Below are 21,668 nucleotides of genomic sequence, written 5' to 3'. Positions count from 1 at the left end.
TATACACAGCAGGACACAGTGCCTGCTGTATGCACTCCTGCAGGACACAGTGCCTGCTGTATGTACTCCTGGCAGCCTGAGTGACTCCTGTATACACAGCAGGACACAGTGCCTGCTGTATGCACTCCTGGCTGCTTGAGTTACTCCTGTATACACAGCAGGACACAGTGCCTGCTGTATGCACTCCCTGCAGGACACAGGGCCTGCTGCATACCCTTCTGGCCGCTTGAGTGACTCCTGTATACACAGCAGGACACAGTGCCTGCTGTATGCACTCCCTGCAGGACACAGGGCCTACTGCATACCCTCCTGGCCACTTGAGTGACTCCTGTATACACAGCAGGACACAGTCCCTGCTGTATGCACTCCCTGCAGGACCCAGCACCTGCTACATACCCTTCTGGCGGCTTGAGTGACTCCTGTATACACAGCAGGACACAGTGCCTGCTGTACGCACACCCTGCATAGCTCTTTGGCCTGGGACTCAGGGAATGAGGCCCATCTGAGGGAAGGAGACTGTCCACTTGGTGGAGCCCCTGAGCCAAGCCTGATTTATTCCTGACGCCCCTCAGGCCCCAGCCTACAGCTACTACACAGTAGGTGCTCAGCAGACGGTGCCTGCCCTTGCTGTCCCCACCGCCTCTCCTGCGACCCTTTCTCAGGCCCCGTCCAACCAGGATTAACCTCATCAAGGTCACTGACTGCCTCTGGCAATGCTGATCCCCCCCCTCCTCCCTGAAGCCCAACATCCCTAGGCCTCTAGGACCCCACGCCCCCCTTCGCCTCCCCCATCCCAGGCCCCTGGTACGCAGGCCCTCGTCTCACTCCATCCATACTCATGCCCCGTGATCTCACCCACGCCTCTAAACACCCCCATGTGTCAAGGACACCCACCTCTCTCCAGCCAGACAAAGCCCCTGCTCTCCCAGCCTCTTCTTGCTGGCCCACAGACGTCTCACCCCAGACCCGTCCAGGAGCGACCTGTGGACGTGTTCTCCCATGCCTGCCCCCCCACCCCAGCCAATGGGCACCTCCCTTCCAGCAGCTCAGGCCAAGCTCCCGCCTCACCTCTTCCCACCATCACCCCCCATGGAACTCCTACATGCTCTGCTCCCCAACAGCTGAGAGCCGCCCGAGGCTCCTCACCTCCACCCGAAATGCCAGCACGGGGGCTCTCCCCCCAGGACGCCGCTGCCTCCTCGCTGCCTTCTTGGCCCCCACGGCAGCCAGGTGTGGCTTTTCCAAGACTAGAACACCCTCCCCCACCTCCAGGGCTCCCATCCCACGACGCCCCTCTGACCTCACCTCCGCCCCCCACCCTGACCTCCCGACTGTCCCTTGTTCTCTTATTCGCACCTCAGGGGTTGTGCACAGGCTGTCTCCTCCGCCTGCGCTGCCCTCCTCCTTGTGGCAATTGCCTCTTCAGTGAGGGCCTTGCTGACCCCCAACCCCATCTGCAGTGGGCCTGGGCTATTGCCTCTGGGTGTCCCGATCGAAAGGTAGGACCCTGCACTCCCAGGGGGCTGCCTCCCTCAGCCTAGTTAGCTGGGTCGTTCACAGCCATACCTGCACATAGTAGGTGCTCAGTAAAGATTGCATGCATAGATGGCATCGAGTCGACCTGCTCTGAGCTGCTCCGGGCTGGAAGGCAGACAGAGCTGGACTGGTAATGCCCCTCCCCGTGGTCAGGGCTGGACACCCCACAGTGGGCTTCCAGGAGGAGGCGGCAATCAAGCTGAGCCTGGGCTTGCCTATGACCAGAGGGGCAGTCCACTCATCATCCCCTTGGTGTCCCCATCTCCTCAACCCACCCATCAGGGAACATCATGGGCAAGAGCAAGGAGCCAGGGGAGGGGGTGAGCAGAGGGCACCTACTGCTTGCTGCATGAGCAGGGGGAGGGGGCCGGCACAGAAGCCAAGCTGGGAAAGGGTGGGGTGGCGGGGAGCCCTGGGGTAACTCGGCCCTTGCCAGCCCTCAGAAAGAGCTGAGGTCCCCTTGGAAGTGTCTTGCATACCCTCCTGGCCGCTTGAGTGACTCCTGTATACACAGCAGGACACAGTGCCTGTGTGGAGTGAAGTGAAGAACCCCACCGACCCCATTGCCTGGATGGGAAAACTAAAATCCTAGGGAGTGGGCCGCTGCCGGCCGGGAAACGGATCTTCTGGACCCGGGTCCGGCTCCAAAGCCGCAGCTCACAGCCCGCGGCCAGGCAGGGAGAGCGGAAGGCAGGGTGGGGCATGTCCTTTGGTGACAGCAGTGCCCGGGAATGCTCCTGGCAGGGCTGGAAGGGGGCTCTCCGCCCCCTACGCCTGGCCTCTGGAGCCGAGCTTCTCCCAGTGCGTTGGGGCCCTGCTCCGGGGGTGGCCGGGACCTGGAGTGGGAACCCCAGGATTGCAACCCAGGCGAGCGGGGTTCCTCAGTAGGATGACCTTGAGGGAGGGTTAGGAGGGAGGAGCAGGGGAGAGGGGTACTGACCGGGAAAGGGGACCCTCGCGGGGACGCGATCTGGGCGTCGGTGGAAAGGAGGCAGCGTCCCGGACTCCCGGAACCATGGCAGGGCCACCTCGGTTCTCGCACATTCCCTGGCCCTGAGCGCGGCGCCCGGAATAGCAGCCCCGGGGTGGGGGGTAGAGGCGGTCAGTTCCCGCACGGCTCCCCCGCCCTGGGCTTTCCAAGGTCACCGGGATATGTGCGCTGGAACACCAGGCCGCGGCTCCGGGGGACCGGGGCCCGCGCGGGGCAGTCCCCTGCCGTAGATACGCGCCGAGGCGCGCAACGGCCGCGCGAGGGCGCACGGGGCTGCCGCCCCTGCGGACCCCGGCCTGGGCGCGCCCTGGGAGGCCGGGTGGGAGGGGCTGCCCCTGGCTCCCCCTCGCCCCTCCCCGCGGGCCCCGCCGCTTCCGCTCGTCCTGGGGCCGCCCGGGGAGCCAGGACGTGCCGCCTGGGCTCTACGTAGCCGGTAAGTCCCTCTTCCTATCCTCCCACTATCCCGGCTGGCTTCTCCTCCCCGTCCCAGGGCCCGGTCCGGCTAGGGGCTGGCCAGGCAGCAGTCCCCAGGATGGGAGAAAGCTCATCCCCACTTCCTCCTGGGGAAACTGAGGCCTAAGAGGCGTGGCTTGCCCTGGGATCACACCTGCAGTCAGGAGTGCAGCCAGAACGACGTGTGTCTTGCTCCTCCGGGACGGGTCTCTGGGGAGTAGAAAGATGGTGCTTCTAGCCCCTCAGTTCCCACCACTTAGACTCCCTCCCCTCAAGCTAGTGCTGAGTGTGTGTGGTGGGAGAGGGGGCGTCAGAAGGCCAAGCCCTCTGCCCCTATCTCAGCTCTCCGACCAACTTCTTCCCAAGCTGGCCAGGGCTCTGGGTTCAGAGAGGGGCAGAGACACAGCTGGCTACAGGGCTCTGGGCAGAGAAGGGGACCTGCCCAGTGGCCCCCAAGGTTCTCAGCACCTGGAGCCACCAGGGCCCCCAGCCCCTGATGCCCCAGGTGGGAATGTCAGAGCCAGGGCCTGAGAACCAGGGAAACTGGGGCTCAAAAGGGCCCAGAGGGTCCACTGGTACAGGACTAGTGCCCAGGACCTCGGGGCTAGACACCTCCAGCTTGTCCTTCGCATCCTTCGGGCTCTGCTGACCACCAGGCAGCCTGGCCGTGGCCTGAGAAAGGACTCACCAGGTGGCCACTTCCCTCCCCCTTTCTCCAGCAATGCCATGGTGATGAGGAGGGTGTGGATGCGAGTGACTTCATCCTTCCCCTGACAGATGGGGAGACTGAGGCCTGGGGAGGGAAAGTCTGCCCCACCCCAATCCACTCACCCCCGGATGCCTCCCTCTTTCCTGCATCATTCTCATCAGTGGCCCCTTTACCTCTGCAGGCCGCCCTCGGTGGGGCCCACATCCTCTGCACATGCGGTCAGGAGTCTGCGACTGGACTGCGGCCAGGTCACCCCCCCCTTGTTATCCCTCAATCCAGGGGCTCCCTGCTGCCTCGGGTCTGGAAGCTGAGGTGGTCCTGGAGGCCCAGGGGCAGGCAGGGGGCTTCCGCCAGGGACTCGGGCCCTGACTCAGCCCCCAGCAGCAGCACCTCTGCAAAGTCCCTCCTAGAGCCCTGGACTGAGTCCAGCTGGTCCCCATGGCACAGATGGGGAAACTGAGGCCCGGGAAAGTGGAGTGGCTGGCCCCCGGTCACACAGGAAGGTAGAAACAACAATGGTGGGGTGAGTGGTTATGGGGCCCCAACCCTGGAGACACCCATGCACTCTCCTGGAACGATTCCTTCCATAATCAGACACAGATTTAGCACCTACTGTGTACATTCTAAGACAACACACAGTCAATAATAATACCAGCAGATAATTCTTTGAGCTCTCCTTCTCCACTGCCAGGCTCTGTGCCACCTATCTTTCTTCCCTGATCCGATGGGCCCCTGAAATTTTCCTGTAACGGGGGCTCTGTTATTACCCCACTTTTCAGAGACAAGAACAGAGGCCCAGAGAGGTTAAATTACTGCCCCAAATCACACAGCCAATTGGGACAGAGCTGGGGTTCAGACCCTGGCCTGGTGGCACCCCCACTGCAGCGCCCTCCCTGCTCCCCCACACTCCGCCCCCTCCAGAACCTCCTTCTGCTGTGGACCCTCCTGAACTGTGGTTTAGGGGGCAGTGCTCAGGTAAGGGGGGACATGAGTCCAGGGAGCCAGTGGACTTAGGGAGCTGGCCAGTGGTCTGGGGGCCACCGGGCTCCTCTCCATGCTGATGGTGCCTTTCTCTCCCCAAGTAGGGTCCAGGTGAGTGGACCCCGTGGGGTTCCTGGAGCCGCTGTTCCAGCTCTTGTGGGCGGGGTCTCTCGGTGCGCAGCAGGCGCTGCTTCTGGTGAGCAGAAAGCTGGGGTTTGGCTGGGTGGGGTGGGGTGAGAGGGGGTGTCTGCCCCCCCCCTCCTGCCAGCCCGCCCCACTCCTGGCCGCACCCTCAGCCTGCCCACACATGCTGTGCCTTTTAATCCCACTGATCCAACTGGAATGTGGGTGGGGCTGACCAGGCCAAAGGTGAGGGGGGGTGGCAGGCCAGCTCCAGAAAGAAGGTTACTGGGGGTCCTAACCACGCTCTGGCCATCTTGCTCCTTGTAGGTTTCCGGGGGGAGAGCCGTGCTGGGGAGACTCCCACGAGTACCGCCTCTGCCCTTTGCCGGTAAGTTCTGTCTACCTCCCAGACCCTTGGCTGGGCCTTGAAGACCTTCAGTTTCCCGGCTCACACCCCCAGATACCATTGCCACCCTCCCAGGTTCTCTGGGCTCCCCTGGGGCTCTCCCAGCCTCGGACCTATCTTTGTCCTCAGGACTGTCCCCTAGGGGCCATTCCCTTCCGAGATCTCCAGTGTGCCCTCTACAATGGCCACCCTGTCCTGGGCACCCAGAAGACTTACCAGTGGGTGCCTTTCTATGGTGGTGAGTAGCCTTCCCTCCTGTTGGTCCAGAAGAGGCAGGGAGAAGGGGTTGCTAAGAAAGCAAGAAGACTGGAGGACTGCAAGGAGAAGAGAACATTAGCACTGGGGCTTTGAAGGATATATAGGAGTTGAAGTGACGGTGTGGGGGAGGGAGAGCAATGTGACCTGTGAAACAGGAGCAGAGGGAGGGGCAGGGTCTGTCCTGCTCAGGGTTGATCACCAGGCTGAGGATTTACTTGGAGCTGTATCCAGAGGCCAAGAGTTCTCAAACTTATCCCGGTAGCAGGAAATGTTGCCGCATTTAGCTGAAGGCAGCAAGTTACATAACTGTGTGCCCAGGGCAGCGTGCCTCCAGATTTAAAGGAAACAGGCAGCTTTAGACCCTAGAGTGGAAGCAGATACAGATATGGAGAACATTCCATCTGTCGACCTCATTGGGTATTTTTGAGGGGGAGGTTGGGGTTTTTTCCCCTAAGAATTAGAGGAAATTTGCCGTGATCCCACTCCCACAGAGGCCCAAGGCCAGTGTGCCAGGCTCAGGGGGGTGGGAGCCAGGAGGAGCAGGGATCAGGGCTATGTGGGCTTGTGCCTGCGATCGGACTTCCCATTCTGCCCCACTGCCAGGCAGAGGGGGAAACTGAGTCCTGGGGCGGGCCAGTGACACACCCAGGCTGTGCAGAATTCCGTCAGCACTGAACGCTTTTTATTGGGCACATGCTGGGTGCAGGGCCCAAGTGCTGTGTGACCTCTGCCACCGCTGTACCCCAGAGCCTGGAACAGCGTTGGGAAAGTAGTGGGTGCTCTGTCAGTGTTTGCAGAACTAAAGAATGAATGAAGAATGCGTAAGGATGTTAGCAATGGATAACATGTAGGGACTCCCTAATGTGAGAGCTTAACCTGAATGAATGAAAGCATGCGCGCATGCGTGTACGCAGGCCCAGGATACGTGCCTGGGACAGTCCCCGGGAGCTGGCGGCAGAATGCTTAGGTTCCAGCCCTGGCTCTGCCTCAACCTCCATGTGTGGCTTTGGCTGAGTCTCCGGGCCTCATCTGCCTGAGGGGGAGGAGGCTGGAACTCCGACAGAGGTACTCCACTGGCCCCACAATTCCTCCCGCCCCCAGCGCCCAACCAGTGCGACCTCAACTGTCTGGCCGAGGGCCACGCCTTCTACCACAGCTTCGGCCGCGTCCTGGATGGCACCCCCTGCAGCCCGGGGACCCAGGGGCTCTGCGTGGCTGGCCGCTGCCTCGTAAGGCCTCGCGGGACCCCGCAAAGCCCCGTCCGTCTCACACCCGGGGCCGGGACCTCAGACCCCAACCCGTTCAGTCCCCGGTCCCACCCTCTTCCCTAAGCCCCGCCCCCACATGTACCATCCCCTCCCCACGTCCCGCCCACCACTAGGTTCCACCGCAGCCTCTGCCCTCCAGAGCCCGCCCCTTTACTCGTGGGTCCCGCCCCCCAGGACGGTCCGGGGCAGGGGGCTGTCGGTGAAGCCGCGCCTGTCCTCCTCGCCCCTGTAGAGCGCCGGCTGTGACGGTTTGCTGGGCTCGGACGCCCGCGAAGACCACTGCGGCCGCTGCGGCGGCACCAACGAGTCGTGCCTTTTGGTGCAGCGCGTGTTCCGAGACGCCGGTGACTGCCCTCTCCGTCCTCCCTGCTAACCCAGAGCGGGCCCTTTAACGAGCCTCGGGCCCGGAAGCGAAGTCGCGAGCTGATTGGGCAGTCTGTGGCCCAGCCCCCCCCGCTCTTCATTCTGATTGGTTATTGCCAGGTGGCCCAGCCCTCCTAGGAACAGATGGGTTTCTAACTCTCCCTGCTGCACTTAATCGAGAATAATCCTCCTAACTCCAAAGTTAACCGATCGTTTGAGGGTTACCAGGACCCCTGGTATCTCTTACCGCAGTATCTCATTTAATCCTCAAATCGTCCCTCAAATACCCTCCCACCTGCGCCCCAGCACCCTCCTTTCCTCCCGTCCAGGTGCCTTCGCTGGGTACTGGAACGTGACCCTGATCCCCGAGGGCGCCAGACACATCCGTGTAGCCCACCGGAGCCGCAACCACCTGGGTATCGCGGGGTCCGAGGGGAGAGGCACCCTGCTGACCGCCTGGGAGCAGCCGGGGAGCCTGAGGCCGGGGGAGGAGGACGCCAGGGTCGGGAGGCTGGACGGGCCGGTCCCGGAGCCCGGGCTGACCTTTCCCTTGCAGCGCTGATAGGGGGCGACGGGCGCTACGTGCTCAACGGGAACTGGGCGGTCAGCCCACCCGGGACCTACGAGGCGGCGGGAACCCGTGTGGTCTACACCCGCGCTGCAGGGCCAGAGGAGACGCTGAGCGCGGCTGGGCCCACGTCCCAAGACCTGCTCCTGCAGGTGCGGGCCAACTTCTGCAGGGGGCAGCTGGGCAAGGAGGCGGGGGTGGCAGAGGTAGGGGATGGTTGGGTTACAGGAGGGGGGCGGGAGGCAGGGGTCGGAGAGGGGAAGCCGGGCCATCAGGTCCGAGTGCGGCTCCCTAGGTGTGACACCCCTCCAGGTCCTCCTGCAGGAGCCCAACCCCGGCATCGCATTCGAGTTCTGGCTCCCGCGGGAGCGCTACGGGCCCTTCCAGGCACAGGCGCAGGCCGTGGGCTGGTCCCTGCGGCAGCAGCAGCCTCGGGAGGTAGAACCGCAGGCCCCCGAACTCCCTGCAGCCCCAGCTCCCAGTGCCCCGCGCACCCCGACCCCAGCCCCAGGTGAGGTGGGCATGGCCAGGGTGGAGCAAGTAGGGAGGGGAGGCCTGTGCCCCTTACTGTGCCACCCCCACAGACCCCTGCGGACGCTGCCCTGACACCCGAGGTCGTGCCCACCGGCTGCTGTACTATTGTCAAGGCGACTTTGGTGAGAGACTCCGAACCCCAGCCCTTACCTGGCTCCTAACTGACCCGAGCCTGACCCCTGACCTGCTGACCCTCCCCTGCGGTCTGACTTTACCTCTGACTCTTTGACCTGACGCCCACTGGACTCCTTCTGACCCTTTGCCCTAATCTGACTTTTGACCTCTCATTGATCCCTGACCTCACCTGACCCCCGCCACTCCCCCCACCCCCAGTCCCCAGGGACCTCCAGTGGCCCCATGTGACCCCAGTTCCTTTTTCTGGCAATGGGGTGCGTGTGGATGGGTGCCCAGGGTAGAGCGTCCAGCCAGCCTCCACGCGGTCCTGCCTGCAGTATTCAGGGCCCGAGTGCTGAGCCGCCTGCACCAGGCCCAGGAGACGCGCTATGAGGTTCAAGTGCAGCTCATCTACAAGAACCGCTCGCCACTGCGGGCCCTCGAGTACGTGTGGGCACTGGGTCGCTGCCCCTGCCCCCGGCTGGACCTCCACCGTGAGTATCTGCTGGCTGTCCAGCGCCTCATCAGCCCGGATGGCACTCAAGACCGACTACTGCTGCCCCACACGGGCTATGCCCGGGCCTGGAGCCCCGCTGAGGACAGCCGTGTGCGCCTGGCCGCCCGTCACTGCCCTGTCTGAGCCCTTCGACAAGGCCCTTGCCACGTGCAGCAAGAAAGACATGCTGGACCATGTTAGACCAGGCTCAAACTCAGCGTATTTCCCCTCTTGCCCTGGCTTCCAGTGAGCTTAGAAATATCTCCCATCCACAGCTATGTGACTTCCCATCACACATGCTTAGACGGCCCTGCACACGGTCAGATCCACTGCCATGAGCAGGAGCCAGTGGTGAGGATGCACTGAATAGACCCGAACTCATTTCCTCTCTCACTCTGGCTGCCAGGAAACTCGTAGATATTTTACACTTTGAAACTTTGTGTCTGCTTTTATCCCCTTTGCCTCACACTCACTTTCTTAGAGACACTGTCACAAACAAGCAAGGCCCAAAGGAAGACATTGTAATGTATCCGTTTCCCCTCTTGCCCTTGCTACCAGGAAGCTCATTGCTGTTTAACAACCTGACACCATGTGCTCTCTCTTCTCACGGACACACATAGGCTGCATGTATTCAAAGACACTCTAACAAACAGGCACGCTCCCCAGAAGACACGCCTAACCAGATACTGTAATGTACCCACTTCCCCTCTTGCCTGGCTACCGTAAGTCCAGAGATAATCTGGAGAGCCTCAGCAATTCTGGCTGGTTTCTTTCTTTTGTTCCTTCCCTCTTTCTCTCTTTCTTAATTTCTTTCTTAAAGTTTTTATTTTTTAAAGTAGCCTCTGCACCCATCGTGGGGTCTGAACCCACAACCTGGAGATCAAGAGTCGCACACTCCACGGACCGAGCCAGCCGGGCACCCCTGGCTGGGTTTCTTTCAGGCAACTCTGCTATCCATCCCTTGTTTATTCCTATGTAACTTTTACAAGCACTTTTTAAAAACAAGGGCACCCAAGTTAAGCATACTTGGCCGCAGAGATCCCAGGATGTGCTGGTGGTTGGACTCGCAATCATGCTGTCACAGTGTGTGCACCCCAGCCCTCAACCTTCTCCTGGCCCAGCGCCCCCTCCCATGCCCCCTTGGGGGCCACACTTTCCTGGCATGCCATCCAGGGTCGCTCCCCAGGAGAGGAGGCTGGTCGCAGCTCTCAGCCTGTCCCCTACGCTCTGGAGATCTGCTACTCATATATTCTGGAGCCTCGGTCATGTGTGATTTGGGGGTACCTGGTGGGTGTCATTCAGCAAACCTTCTCCTTGGGCGCCTGGGTGGCTCAGATGGTTAAGCGTCTGCCTTCGGCTCAGGTCATGATCCCAGGGTCCTGGGATCGAGTCCCGCATTGGGCTCCCTGCTCCTTGGGAGCCTGCTTCTCCCTCTGCCTCTCTCTCTCTCTCTCTGTCTCTCATGAATGAATAAATAAAATCTTTAAAAAAAAAAAACAAAAAACAAAAACCTTCTCCTTGGGGATCCCTGGAAGAGCCACCCTTTTACCTTCCCTCCCTGATGGGATGGCTCATGCTGTCATTTGGTACCATCCATGGTTATGCTTTTCTCTAGGACAAGGGATGCTCAACTGGGGGGTCTCAGGTTCAGCCCCCTGACCTCCTTGCAGGTGACCCACGGGCAGACCCTGCCCCTCCCTGGCCTCAGTTTCCCCATCTGCGGGTCCCCTTTCAGCCCCTCGCAGCTCTGAGCATGGGAACCACGCTCCTTGGACTGCGCCCCCAGTCCCTCCGCCCCCACCTCACCGTCCAGGCCTAGCCCTGTCCTCCAGCAGGAGTGCTGAAGGTGGGGCATCCCTCCAGTCCCTCCGCGGAAAATGGGGCACAGTTCTGGAGGAGGCGTGGGGCCTGGGCGCCCCCTGGTGGCAGGATGGGAAAGGAAGGGATTCAAGGCCCCTGGAGTTGCCTGCAGCCCCCAGGGGCCCCATGCCCGTGCCCCTCATTGGCGCCCACTTCTCTCCTGGATGCTTGCCACCTCCTTCCGCACGCCAGCCTCCGTACACGGCACCCACGCCCAGGGCCCCTCCATGCCTGTCAGTCCTGCCAGCACCTCTTAGCCCACGGGTGCCCCCTCTGCCTCCCTGCTGTCGTGGGGTATGTCGGGGAGTGGGGGATCCATGGGGCGGCCCTGTCCCGGGTTCCCAAGCCAGCTGGCCCAGCCGGCGAGGAGAGGCCAGCGCGGGGCGCACTCTGGCGGACGGGATGGCAGTGGCCCCACGAGCGGGGACCCCATGTCTTCACTGCCCCCTCCTCTGCACGGCAACATTGTTTCCAGGGACCATCGTGTAACAACCACAGCGGACATGCTCTTGATTTCGGATTTGCTCTTTAGCTTTAAAACGAACACTTGAACAATTAAAAGAGAGAAGAAGATGTTGCAATTCTAAAGACATTCAAGTCCGGCCCAGGGATGAAAACTACAGGTGGTCACGTAGAGTGACAGGAGCGGGCTACCGGAGCTGTCTCCCTCTCTACAGTCACTGGCTCTCAGTTCTTATTAGTTACCGTGTCCCCTCGGGAATGGGCAATGCCCGTTTGGGTTAGAGGCTGAAATGTCGCCCGAAGGGGCACGGGGGGGGGGGTGGCGGCAGTAAGGACCGTCCACCTGCGGCCAGCTCCCTTGGCTGAGGCCTGGGGGGGGGGGGTCACAGCTGTGAATTCTCTGGACCCACTTCCCTCAGGAGGAGGTGTTTAGTCAAGGAGAAAGGACAAAAGCAGGCAAGTTTGAAACGCATCCTGTTAGTAAGAGGATGATAACCGCAATGACTATTTCATTGGTTCCCCCGAAAGGTTTTCCCCACAACATTGCAGGAGGCTGGCTCTGGGCTTCCCATGCTTTTCTTACTATTTTTAATTCTCTGCAGCCAGCAGCCCCCTACTGCCTGCCCGGGGCCCGCTCTCCCTTCCTTCTGACCCTGAACTAGGACGCGGTCCCAACAGCTGCTGAGAGCCTCCGGGCTGTCCCACAGCCCCCTGGGGTTACATGCGGGCCATGCGGGGTAGCCACCGTGGAGTACAGCTTGGCCGTGCTGCTCCAAGTGAAGCAGTCCTCACTATGGCAGGCTGAACACATATCCAGGTCCTAACCTCCAGAACCTGTGAATGGGACCTTATTTGGAAAAAAGGTCTTTGCAGATGCAATTAAGAGTCTCGAGATGAGATCATCCTGGATTAACCAGGTGGGACCTAAACCCAGTGACAGGTGTCCTCATAAGACAGACAGAGGAGACAGCTGCGTGGCTACGGAGGCGACTCTGGAGGGACACGGCTGCAAGCCTGAGGAGGCCTGGAGCTGCCAGGAGCTGGAACAGGTGAAGGACCTTTCCCCTGGAGGCTGCGGAGGGAGCTTGGTCCTGCCAGGCCCTGACCTCCGGCTTCTGGCCTCCAGAATGTGGGAGAATAAATCTCTAGTTTTAAGCCTCCCGGTGTGTGGTCATTTGCATCAGCCTCCCCAGGACACTCAAATGCTCACCCTGCAATCTCTGACAGGCGTGTGCCCAAGGAAACAAGAGCTCTGCTCACCAAAGGCCAGTTCTAGAATGTTCCTAGCAGCTTTCGTCACAATAACCACAAACTGGAAACCACTCCAACCAACAGTGGAATGGTGTACATAAACTGAGTGAAATACTGTCCATCACCACCCAAAACCAGTCTGGATCACTCCTGCAGCAGGGTGGTGAATCTGACCGCCGCGGCTCTGAGTCACACAGGCAAGGGCAGGACACAGCGTAGTCGAGACGTAAGTGATGCGTACGGACAGCGTAAATGGAGTCAGGACGGGGGCCACCGTTGGGCGTGGCAAGTGACTGGGAGGGGCTGGCCATGTTGCGTCACCAGCTCTGAGTTGCTGGTTACACTTTTCTGTATGTTTAAATTAAAAACAAAATAGGGGCGCCTGGGTGGCTCAGTCAGTTGAGTGTCTGCCTTCAGTTCAGGTCATGATCTCAGGGTCCTGGGATTGAGCCCCACATCCCCCACACTCGTGCGCTCACTCACACACTCTCTGCTCTTTCTCTCAAATAAATAAATAAAATCTTAAAACAACAACAACAAACAAATCTGAGGGGCTAAAGGTCCTGTTTCCACCTGGTAAGGCAGGTGTGTCCTCCCACCTGTGCTCCCTGGTGGGCTGACCCCTGGCGGTCTGGGGAAAATCTTTGAAGGGACACAGCTAGAGCCCATTTTGCTGTCCCCTTGGATGGCAGGGGTCAATGCCAGGTGCAGAGCAAGCCTGGTACCTCCTTGTCCGTCCCTGGACTATGGCCACACCACATTCTTCAAACAGCTGGGCCAGCAATAAGCAGATTCCCGGATCCGTGTCCCCCACACCCATTTGGACTTCTCAGCAGGGCGGGGGCGGGGGGAGGGAGGCTCAGTAATGATTATGCTCAGTCCCTCCCTTGCTCCCTGCAAAGACTGCATCCCCAAGCAAAGGCAAAGTCCTCACCACGCCTTCCAGGTATCTGCAAGGTCAGCCTCACCCCACTCACCTCCTCTCTCCCCTTCACTCATTCAGCTCCAGCCACACTGGCCACCGCACTCTTCCTCTAACCTGCCAGGCACAGTCCTGCCCCAGGGCCTTTGCATGTGCTTTTCTCTCTGCCCGGACCATGTTTGCCCTGGCTTTCACAAGACCCATGCCCTCTGACCTGACTTTCCTATCTCCTTCAGGCCTCTCCTCAAATGTCACTTTCATAGACAGGTCTTTCTCCGACTGTTCCTGAAATTGCCACCCCACCCAACTCCCCGCTGCATCCCTGCCCCCAACAACATTCACCTCCCTCTGACATATATATTTATCATGCTGTTGTCACCTCCCAATCCTTAGGAGCAGAGATTTTTCTCTCTCTGGGCCATTATGTACCCTTGACTGTTGCAACAGGGCCTGGCATACAGTAGGTGCTCAATATTTGTTGAATGAGCAAATAAACGAATTGGACCAGTTGCTCACCAGCAACTCTCAGTGCTCCCTCCTCCTTCACTGGCATTCTCAAGGATGAGGACACAGGCTGCGGGGCAGGTGGCTGCACAGGGCTGCCTCCTTCGGGGGAACCTTGTCTTGGATGAATGGGGCCACCACCAGCGGCAGACAGTGACGTGCCAATGGACTGTGGGACGCAGCACAGACAAATGCAGTGTCTCCAAACATCGTCCAATGTCCCCGGGGCACGATTCTCCGGGGGCGCCTGGGGGGCTCAGTTGGTTAAGTGTCCCACTCTTGACTTTGGCTCAGGTGGTGATCTCGGAGTCGCGCTCAGGGGGGAGTCTGCTTGAGATTCTCTCCCTCTCCCTCTGCCCCTCCCCCTGCTCATGCGCGATCTCCCTCTCTCTCTCAAACAAATAAATCTTAAAAAAAAAAAAAAAAAGAAGTCATGATCACCAGAATCTTGGAGAAGCAGCCCTTGGGTGGGAGGGGCAGACCGAGGCGTACACTGCAGGTCCCCAGGTCCTTCCTCACTGTGGCTGCGATGCCCGGCTAGGGACTTGTCCTGGGGTGATGGGAGGTGCCTCAGGGTTAGAGCCCCTCTTGGGGGTGGGCTGAGACTCAGGACTGACAGACACAGGTCACAACCCACCTGGCCTTAAGGCAGAACTCCAGGGTGCTGGTCCTGCGCTCCAGGTCCTGCCCTGCCCCCAGCTGAGACCACCTTCTTGCTCAGCTCCCCCCACACTCCCCTGCCAGCTTCCAATGCAGACTCTGCTTCCAGGAACCTGACCTCCAATGGAGGCGGGGCGGGGGGTGTTCTATTCTGTCAACATACTGCTGGATTGAGTTTGCTCTTTTTACATCTGTCTCCATGCAACAGGCTTGGGTCTCTGCCTGGTTTTATGATCGGGGCCATGCTGGTGTCTAAAGAGAGACCAACTGCGGGCTGCTAGTGATACCCTTCCCCCTCTTCCCCACTTCCACGAACCTACTCCGATGGCAACCGCCAGGCCCCCCACCTTTGCTGAAGGCTTCCTCGGCCCCCGCGCTGCTTGCAGGGGACACAGGCTGGAACGAATGGCCACTGCTCCCCCCGCCCAGGGACCAGCCGGATGGTGGGCAGGAGAGGTCTCCGGTGCAAAGGCAACACTGGTTCCCAGAGCCTCCATGGGATGGGGCTCCAGGTGCCCACAGCAGCTAGGGGTTTGGCACCACCCAAGCTTAGCTTCCTTCCTCCCCCCATCTCACAGCCCCCCCACCGACCGGACCTGCCCGGGATGCCCTCCCAAGAAAGGACTTGTACTCCGATTCTCTCTCCGGGTCTGCTTTGGGAGCCTTCTCGGCCACAAGGCAAGACCTCAGGCGAGTGGGGTGGCTCTCTGGCCTCAGCTTCCTCGAGTGTAGAGTGGGGCCACACCGCATCGGCTCCTGATCAGAGGAGACGGCCCACGAAGGCCTGGCCCGGGGCTCCCCCCGGGACACACGGCCAGACGAAGCTCGTTCAGGTGAGCTTTATTGAGTGCTCACTAGCAGGCCAGGTGTTTCAGCCTCCAGCCGTGCTGCAGGCAGCGGAGCTTGTGCCTGGGGTGGGGCCAGCTGCAGGTGACCTCCGTGGTCGACTCGGAGGTGTACTCCAGAGAGGACTCGGACTGGCAGGGGACGGGCAGCCCGGCGCCAGAGCTGCCGCCGTTGGGCTGCGCCGGGGACCCCCTCTCCTGCTGTCCTCTGGACTCGGAGGCCTTGGGGGCCGGGTCCTCGGGCCCATCCGAGGTTTTGCGGGGGGGCTGCGTGGGGATGGTGGCGCCGCTGGGGGACTGCACGACGTGGGGGGCCTGGCCGGAGGAGGGGCTGGGGCGCAGCACGGCGGAGCCTGAGGACTCGCGGGCTGGCTGGGGTCGGCCCGAGGAGGTGACGGACGACCGGGCTTGCTGCTGGCCGGCAGCCGGCGGGGGCTGGTTGGAGGAGCTGTCTCGGGGCCGAGGTGGGCCCCGGGACTTGCCAGGCAGCTGGGAGGCACTGGCCGGGGAGCGCAGCGGGGACTGGCCCAAGGTGGTGCGTGAGGAGCTCCCAGGGGCTGGCTTGCTGGGGGACGAGGGACTGGTAGAGGGCTCCACCCGGGAGTAAGCCGAGGAATCCGTGGAGGACTTGGGCTGTGATGTGCCCCCCAGCTCGCCAGCCGACGGCTGTTTGTGGAGGTGGGGCGTGGCTTTCACTTGTCCTTCTGGAGCTCGGTCATGCTTGCTGTGGCTGCAAAGAGACAGCCGTGGGGGTGAGGCGGGCCTGCCTGCACCTGCGGGCCCCGGCGGGGAGCAGGGCGGCGGGGACCGAGGCCGTCCTCCCCTCCTCCACGGGGACAGCAGGCTACACTATAGGCCATCTTGCACACGCACAGGCCCTACCTCCCAGGGGTGGGGGCTACGTACGGTCAGCTCCAAGGGCAGCTGTGGGGGTGACGAGAGCCCGGCCGCGGGCCAGGGTCTGCAGGACTGGTTCCCCGAAAGCAAATGTAGGAGAGAGAGGCTGACAGTGAGGGGGTGGAGACCAGACGGAGGCCAGGCGGGGTGAGGAGGGAGGGGGGCAGCAGTGAAAGCGAGCAGGGGCTGGTGGGCTGGGACACAGGCAGACCAAGGCTGGGACAGAAGGACAGCCCCGCGCCCAGTGAGCACACACCGTCCCGGGTTATTCCGGCTGCCACGTCCAGAGCTCGCCCGCTGAAGTCCCTCACGATGCTGTCCATGGCCTCGTGATGCTTTAGAAACAGTGGCCGAATGGCGCGATGATACAGCATGTGAGCCCCGTTCCAAGGCCCGGGAATCATGCAGAACAACAGGAAGGCGCACTGTGGGCACGGGGCAGGAGTTACACTCTGTCCCTCGGGGACAAGCCTGGGCCACCCCATCAGACACCCCTTGGGATGGGCCTACGTCCTCAGAGAAGGTGAGTCTCCCCTTTGCACCCCGGGGGGCAGGACAGTCCCGTGCGTGTCCCGAGGGGCACCCACCTTGCCCGCGTAGTAGAAAGGGAACCAGGATAGGAGTAGGTCGCTGAAGAACTCGGCCAGCCCGAACAGGCCGTACACCACCCAGTACGTGAGCCACACAGTGTCGTCTTCTTTGCTTGGGCTCTCGATTGCTTTGATTCTGGGGGGAGGCGGGCAGAGTCATGGGCTGCCCAGAGCGCCCAGACGCCCCCCACCTGGACAGCCAGCAGGCACTCACGAAGCATACGCTGGGTACACAAAGCCGATTACATTGCACAGTAGAGACGCCCCGAAGCCGAAGAGAAGATACAGGCTTAGCAGAGTGGCGGCTCCTGCGGAAGAGAGCGTGTGGGCAGGACGGCACTCTCCGAGCCGGACCGTGGCGCCCCAGGCCGCCTCCTGGCCTGCCAGACACAGTCTGCAACAACCAATCCCCCAGAAGCCTCGGGGACCCCTCCAGGATGCATTTGCTGCCCCTGCAGCACCTGGACGACCCCCGCTGCGGCCCTCAGCCCCGTGTTTTGTGTCTGTAACCAGTTAACTGGTCGGTTTCCCCCCAACCTCTGGACTGTGAGCTCCTCAAGGGCAGGCAGGGACCTTGGCCCTCATAGGTAGAGTAGCTGCCCAATAAATGTTTGTTGAATGAATACGTGACCATCTGCAATTGTAACTGCTTACTCCAGGTCCTATGGGAGAGGGAGGGCACAAGGGACCAGCGTTTAAATGTAAGTGACGGGAGAAAAACCTAAAAGAAAGGCCATTCTGACATTAAGGCTTGACTCCCAGTGAGCAGAGAAAGGCAACATTTGTAACTTTGATCTCAATGGAGTTTTTCATCCTCACCCCTGCAGACAAGCCATGCGGGATCATCTTCTGTGGGGGCGTCCTGGGCGCTGGCGGGGGAGCTGAAGCAGCATCCTCGGCCCCACCCTGTCGATGCCAGGAGCACCCCCAGTCGTGACAACCACCCATGTCATGTCCCCGGACACTGCCCAGGGTCCTGAGGGGGACCGCATGGCCCCGTGTGAGGACCCTTGTCAGTGCGAGACAGCTAAGAGCAGTAGAGTCCCCCAGACCCAGGAGAGCCCTCTGCTGTTCCACCTACCACATGACACCAAACAAGTCTCTCTCTGCTTGGAGCCTCAGTTTCCCCATCTGTCAGTGGGATGGTAATGGCCCTGCCTCCTAAGGTTGCTGTGGGGATGGCTAAATACCACTCCACAGAGGGGCTCCTCCTGTCTACACGTTAACTGAGCACCTTCTAGGCATGCAAACACATTCCCAGGGATGAGGGTTCCAAGAAAACATTGTTGGGGGAGGCGGGGAGTCAGGAGCGCGAGCCACTCTGAAAGCATTAATGGTAAATACTGCATTTATTAAGTGCTTCTTGTGTGCAGGTCCCTTCACTTCCCCACTGTAGCTCGTTCAATGGCCAGAACAACATGGGAACCCGGGGAGTGAGGCCCAAGGTCACTCACAGAGCATTTTACAGCCTCCAGCCTCCTCCCCCAGCCTGTTATCTGCAGAGATAGAGGTCACTTGTGTACCCAAGAGCAGAGTCACCCCCACCCTTCCCTACACCTGCATTAGTCTTTGTCCCTAGGGACTGGGGTCAGGAGAGGGAGGGGAGCCTCCCCAGTTGGCCCTAGGAGGTCACTGCCTCCTCTGGGTTTCCTCCTTTGTTTTCTGGGCTGGGGATTTGGTCGTTTGGAGCAGCTGGGGCCCAAGAGTTCCCACATCTGGGCAAGGGGGAAATTGCTAGTTGGGGAGGAGTGGCTTTCCTAGGGCACCTCTCCCCTCAATCCCTATTCCTGCAGCCTCAGCAATGGGCGGATGACCTTGGACATGGGGGGAGGGCACAGCCCCAGAGATCAACAACAGATGGGGCTTGGGGGGGAGGTGGGTAGGGAGGGGTGGATGCTCCAGACGGGGCAGGTGGCGGAGGCAGCCTCCCTCAAAGCCTCTGACTCTCTAGGCCTCAGTTTCCTCCCTGTGACTCCCAGCCTCCCCACAGGCCCCTCCCCAGTGCTCTATGACCTAAATTTCCTGCCCATGGGTACCAGGGCTGTGGACAATCAGCAGAGAAGTCAGGACCTGCTCCCAGGGGGCAGGTTCCTGGCTGAGCTGACATGGTTGGGCACAGGAGGCCTGAGTGAATAAATGTGGGCCTTCCTCGGGCTGCCAGCCATGGGAGTACCCCCACTGGGGGGAAAAGGGAGGAAAGAGGACTCCCAGGATCTGCACACAGAAGGTGCTCCAAATACATGCCCCTGTCCTTGCCCAAAGCCCCCCGCCAGGTCTGGACAAAGTGTCCCCGAGATCCATTCCAGGGGGCTTCCTGGGAGAGGTGGCAGCCCTGATGGGCCTGGAACACAGAAAAAGAGAGGAGGAAGGTATTTAAGGAGTGCTTACTAGACAGTTTGGGAGGGTGGTGGGGGCCAGCCAAGGTCATTGAGGAAGAAAGAGGAGGCACTACTGGGATGGAGTAGCGGGACGATCGATCAGGCTCCATCCCCGGATGATCCCTCACAGTCAGGAGTAGCTGGACCCCCTCTCTCTGGTCCCCCACCCAATATTTCTCCAACTTCACTGCAGCAGTCAAACAACCCAATTCAACTACTCACGAAGTGGGCCAAAGCCATCGGGGAGTAGAGGGAGAGGGCAGGCTAAGGGGAGGGTACTCGCAGGAAAACAATGGAGGGAAGAGGGATGGGAGTGACCCTTCCCCTCCTGGCCTGGAGCATCTCCGTCGACAAAATGGTAAGATCTCTACACTTGCTTCCAGGCTGGGCTCCATGTGGGACGGGGATGTGGCAAGACTCCCAGGGCACTGGCTGCCTACCCGTGGCCCTCTCCTCCCGCAGGGCATACAGAACAACTGGAAGAACCCGACTTCAAGCCTGGCGGTCACCCAGGGCCACCAGGGAAGGCGCAGCGACGGCCTCCAGACCCGAGGACGGGAATGGAGGTAATGCAGGGGCCGAGAGAGGGGGTGGCACTCGCCCTAGATCGCACGGCGGGGGCAGGCGAGAGCCTGCAGGCAGACGCGAAGTCCTGGTCCACGACCCCTCCCCAGGATCTCCGTCTCCCTGCTGGACAGTGGGGTGCACCCCGCCGTCCGAGCCCGGACCCCGCAGAAGGCGCCGGCCGGAAAGGGTCAGGTCCGGAACCCGGGTGCCCCAGAGCCTCAATATGCCCGTCGGCGAAATGGGGCAGCAGTCCCGAGCGCCCCGGACGGCTCACCCGCAGCCAAGTACCGCTTGTCGACACCTGTCTTGGCTTCGAGAGCCCCTAGCGCTTCGGTGGCCAAGTTCCTCTGTTCCAGGAAGCGCTCGAAGCGCTGGCGCAGGCCGTCCATGGCACCGGCGGGCCCGGGGCTGGCAGCCCGAGCTCGACCGCTGCCCTGCGCACCGGCCCCGCAGCGCGAGTGCCGCCTTCCCCAGGCGCGAGCAGCTCGGCTCCGCCCCCGGGCTGGTCTCCGCCCCCGAGCTGGTCTCCGCCCCCTGCCCCCCGCTCCGGCCAATGGGAGGGCAGGGCGGACAAAGGAGGTGGGGCCTGCCCCGTCTCCCCCGCCGCATTGCCCTCTGGCGGGCCGCGGCCGCCTCAGCCGCGACTCCGGGGGAAGGGGGCGGGGCGCGGAGGACAAGGGTGCGGATTGGCGGAGCGGGGCGGGACGTAGCGGATTGGAGGGGCGGGGTCATGGCCGGGGATTATTGACTGAGCTGTTGTGGGGGCGGAGCTGGTGGGAGGACCCGAAGAAAGACCAGAGATGATTGGCGAGAACAGGGGAGGGGCGGGGCTGATCATAAAGGAGGAGGGACAGAATCTCAGGGCAGGGGGATGGGATGGAGCTAAATCCAGGAGGCGGGACTTACTCGGAAGAACAAGTCCGGTTGGACCGGGCAGGAGGCAGGGCTGATTCAAGAGGGAGGGGTGGGCAAGAAAGTGGGCGGGCCCAAATAAAGGGGCGGGGCCAGGGCTAGCAGCCGAGAATCCGCTCCTCTTGGTCGGAAGAGTTGGTCACTGTACAAATAGGGGAGACTGAGGCTCCAGAGGGTTTGGATCTGCGGAAGACCGGGGCCGGCCTTTGTCCCCTCCCGACCTCGGCCGGATCTTCGCGCTCCTCAAGGGGGAGCCGCAAGGCCCTCTGGGAGTTGAAGCCTTCCAGGGGTTGCTATGGCCTCGGGGGCGGGGCGGGCGCCTGGGACTCGGCAGTTTGTCCAGGGGGAGGAGCTTTCGGAGGCCCCGGCCCGGCCCCGCCCCCGCCGCCATGCGGCCCGCCCAGACTGCGCTCTGGCTGCGCCTAGTAGTAGCCCTGGGCCTGGCCCTCGTTGGCCCCCTGCCTGTGGGGTGGTCCTCGGCCCGGGCCCCCATCTACGTCAGCAGCTGGGCCGTGCGGGTGTCCCAGGGTTACCGGGAGGCCGAGCGCCTGGCGCGCAAATTCGGCTTCGTCAACCTGGGGCAGGTGGGTAGGACCCAAATGGACAGGAGGGGCGGGGGCTGGACGACCCCAGACCCGGAGACGGGAGGGGTACCCAAGATATCAAGAACCCCCAGCCCACCTTTGCCTCGACCACCTTCAGATTCTGGGACCTCTAGAGGGCACCTGGTTGGGGGGAGGACGCAAGCAAGAGGCGTGGGCCACTGTCCTGGGGGATTCCATCTCGGAGCCAGGTGCCACGGTTGCTGATGCTTCCCCACGTCCCCAGATCTTTCCTGACGGGCAGTACTACCACCTACGGCACCGGGGCGTGGTCCAGCAGTCCCTGACCCCACACTGGGGCCATCGCCTGCGCCTAAGGAAAGACCCCAAGGTGAGCCTGGCCTAGGGGTCTGGCCACCTCCTGCTATTCAAGGCCCCTCGCTCTCTTAGTCTGGGTTTCCACTTGGTACCCCCCCCC

The 21,668-nt window shown here is 61.5% G+C and overlaps 3 protein-coding genes and 2 long non-coding RNA genes across 8 annotated transcripts in view; 2 read left to right on the top strand and 3 right to left on the bottom strand.

The window, feature by feature from the left end:
* LOC115945091 (uncharacterized) overlaps nucleotides 1-2,865 on the bottom strand; it is a 5,949-nt gene extending 3,084 nt beyond the window's left edge. Inside the window, exons 1-2 of the long non-coding RNA XR_014147460.1 lie at nucleotides 2,477-2,865; nucleotides 1,357-1,566 (exon numbers count right to left, since the gene is read on the bottom strand). This is a non-coding gene — a long non-coding RNA (uncharacterized LOC115945091). The remainder of the gene's footprint in view (nucleotides 1-1,356; nucleotides 1,567-2,476) is intronic.
* ADAMTSL5 (ADAMTS like 5) lies at nucleotides 2,837-10,310 on the top strand. Of its 3 annotated transcripts, none has more exons than XM_031023160.2 (13): nucleotides 2,837-2,960; nucleotides 3,871-3,937; nucleotides 4,469-4,664; nucleotides 4,775-4,866; nucleotides 5,121-5,181; nucleotides 5,329-5,437; nucleotides 6,559-6,686; nucleotides 6,958-7,069; nucleotides 7,418-7,504; nucleotides 7,645-7,808; nucleotides 7,969-8,167; nucleotides 8,241-8,312; nucleotides 8,643-10,310. In XM_031023160.2, exons 2-13 carry the CDS (start codon nucleotides 3,903-3,905, stop codon nucleotides 8,942-8,944), a joined length of 1,557 nt encoding a protein of 518 aa, XP_030879020.2. In that variant the 5' UTR covers nucleotides 2,837-2,960; nucleotides 3,871-3,902; the 3' UTR covers nucleotides 8,945-10,310. The 3 variants fall into 3 exon arrangements, with proteins under 3 accessions (XP_030879020.2, XP_030879019.2, XP_030879018.2); XM_031023159.2 differs by having other exon boundaries at nucleotides 2,904-2,960; nucleotides 3,871-4,192; nucleotides 7,981-8,167; XM_031023158.2 differs by having other exon boundaries at nucleotides 2,904-2,960; nucleotides 3,871-4,192.
* LOC145722910 (uncharacterized) lies at nucleotides 4,600-5,979 on the bottom strand. The gene is made up of 3 exons (XR_014147472.1): nucleotides 5,602-5,979; nucleotides 5,416-5,513; nucleotides 4,600-4,863 (listed from the first exon to the last, which is right to left on the bottom strand). It is a non-coding gene; the product is annotated as an uncharacterized LOC145722910 (long non-coding RNA).
* A 5,566-nt stretch (nucleotides 10,311-15,876) lies between the features above and the next one.
* Nucleotides 15,877-20,220, bottom strand: REEP6 (receptor accessory protein 6). 2 transcript variants are annotated; one of them, XM_031042110.2, is made up of 5 exons: nucleotides 20,011-20,220; nucleotides 17,006-17,099; nucleotides 16,789-16,927; nucleotides 16,458-16,536; nucleotides 15,877-16,034 (listed from the first exon to the last, which is right to left on the bottom strand). In XM_031042110.2, the coding sequence occupies exons 1-5, from the start codon at nucleotides 20,123-20,125 to the stop codon at nucleotides 15,997-15,999; spliced, it is 465 nt and encodes a 154-aa protein (XP_030897970.2). In that variant the 5' UTR covers nucleotides 20,126-20,220; the 3' UTR covers nucleotides 15,877-15,996. The 2 variants fall into 2 exon arrangements, with proteins under 2 accessions (XP_030897970.2, XP_030897969.2); XM_031042109.2 differs by having other exon boundaries at nucleotides 16,458-16,626; nucleotides 20,011-20,219.
* A 780-nt stretch (nucleotides 20,221-21,000) lies between these two features.
* PCSK4 (proprotein convertase subtilisin/kexin type 4) lies at nucleotides 21,001-21,596 on the top strand. Its single transcript, XM_081804537.1, has 2 exons — nucleotides 21,001-21,232; nucleotides 21,477-21,596. Exons 1-2 carry the CDS (start codon nucleotides 21,038-21,040, stop codon nucleotides 21,594-21,596), a joined length of 315 nt encoding a protein of 104 aa, XP_081660663.1. The 5' UTR covers nucleotides 21,001-21,037.
* Nucleotides 21,597-21,668: the final 72 nt, after the last annotated feature.

Source organism: Leptonychotes weddellii, chromosome 1 (assembly GCF_054177405.1).
Source record: "Leptonychotes weddellii isolate Sample4059 chromosome 1, ASM5417740v2, whole genome shotgun sequence".
In the NCBI taxonomy this organism is placed as follows: domain Eukaryota; kingdom Metazoa; phylum Chordata; class Mammalia; order Carnivora; family Phocidae; genus Leptonychotes; species Leptonychotes weddellii.
The sequence above is the reverse complement of the archived record's forward strand: the minus strand, read 5'-3'. Positions and strand labels throughout refer to the sequence as shown.

Excerpts from the sequence above, each read along its gene's own strand:
- PCSK4 (XM_081804537.1), top strand. The coding sequence starts at position 21,038 with ATGCGGCCCGCCCAGACTGCGCTCTGGCTGCGCCTAGTAGTAGCCCTG. Across the intron at positions 21,233-21,476 it reads GCTTCGTCAACCTGGGGCAG|ATCTTTCCTGACGGGCAGTA; the intron begins GTGGGTAGGACC and ends CCACGTCCCCAG.
- REEP6 (XM_031042109.2), bottom strand. The coding sequence starts at position 20,125 with ATGGACGGCCTGCGCCAGCGCTTCGAGCGCTTCCTGGAACAGAGGAAC. Across the intron at positions 16,928-17,005 it reads GTGTACCCAGCGTATGCTTC|AATCAAAGCAATCGAGAGCC; the intron begins GTGAGTGCCTGC and ends GCCTCCCCCCAG. Across the intron at positions 16,627-16,788 it reads CTTTCTACTACGCGGGCAAG|TGCGCCTTCCTGTTGTTCTG; the intron begins GTGGGTGCCCCT and ends CCGTGCCCACAG.
- ADAMTSL5 (XM_031023158.2), top strand. The coding sequence starts at position 4,128 with ATGGCACAGATGGGGAAACTGAGGCCCGGGAAAGTGGAGTGGCTGGCC. Across the intron at positions 4,665-4,774 it reads GTTTAGGGGGCAGTGCTCAG|GGTCCAGGTGAGTGGACCCC; the intron begins GTAAGGGGGGAC and ends CTCCCCAAGTAG. Across the intron at positions 7,809-7,968 it reads CCCAAGACCTGCTCCTGCAG|GTCCTCCTGCAGGAGCCCAA; the intron begins GTGCGGGCCAAC and ends ACACCCCTCCAG.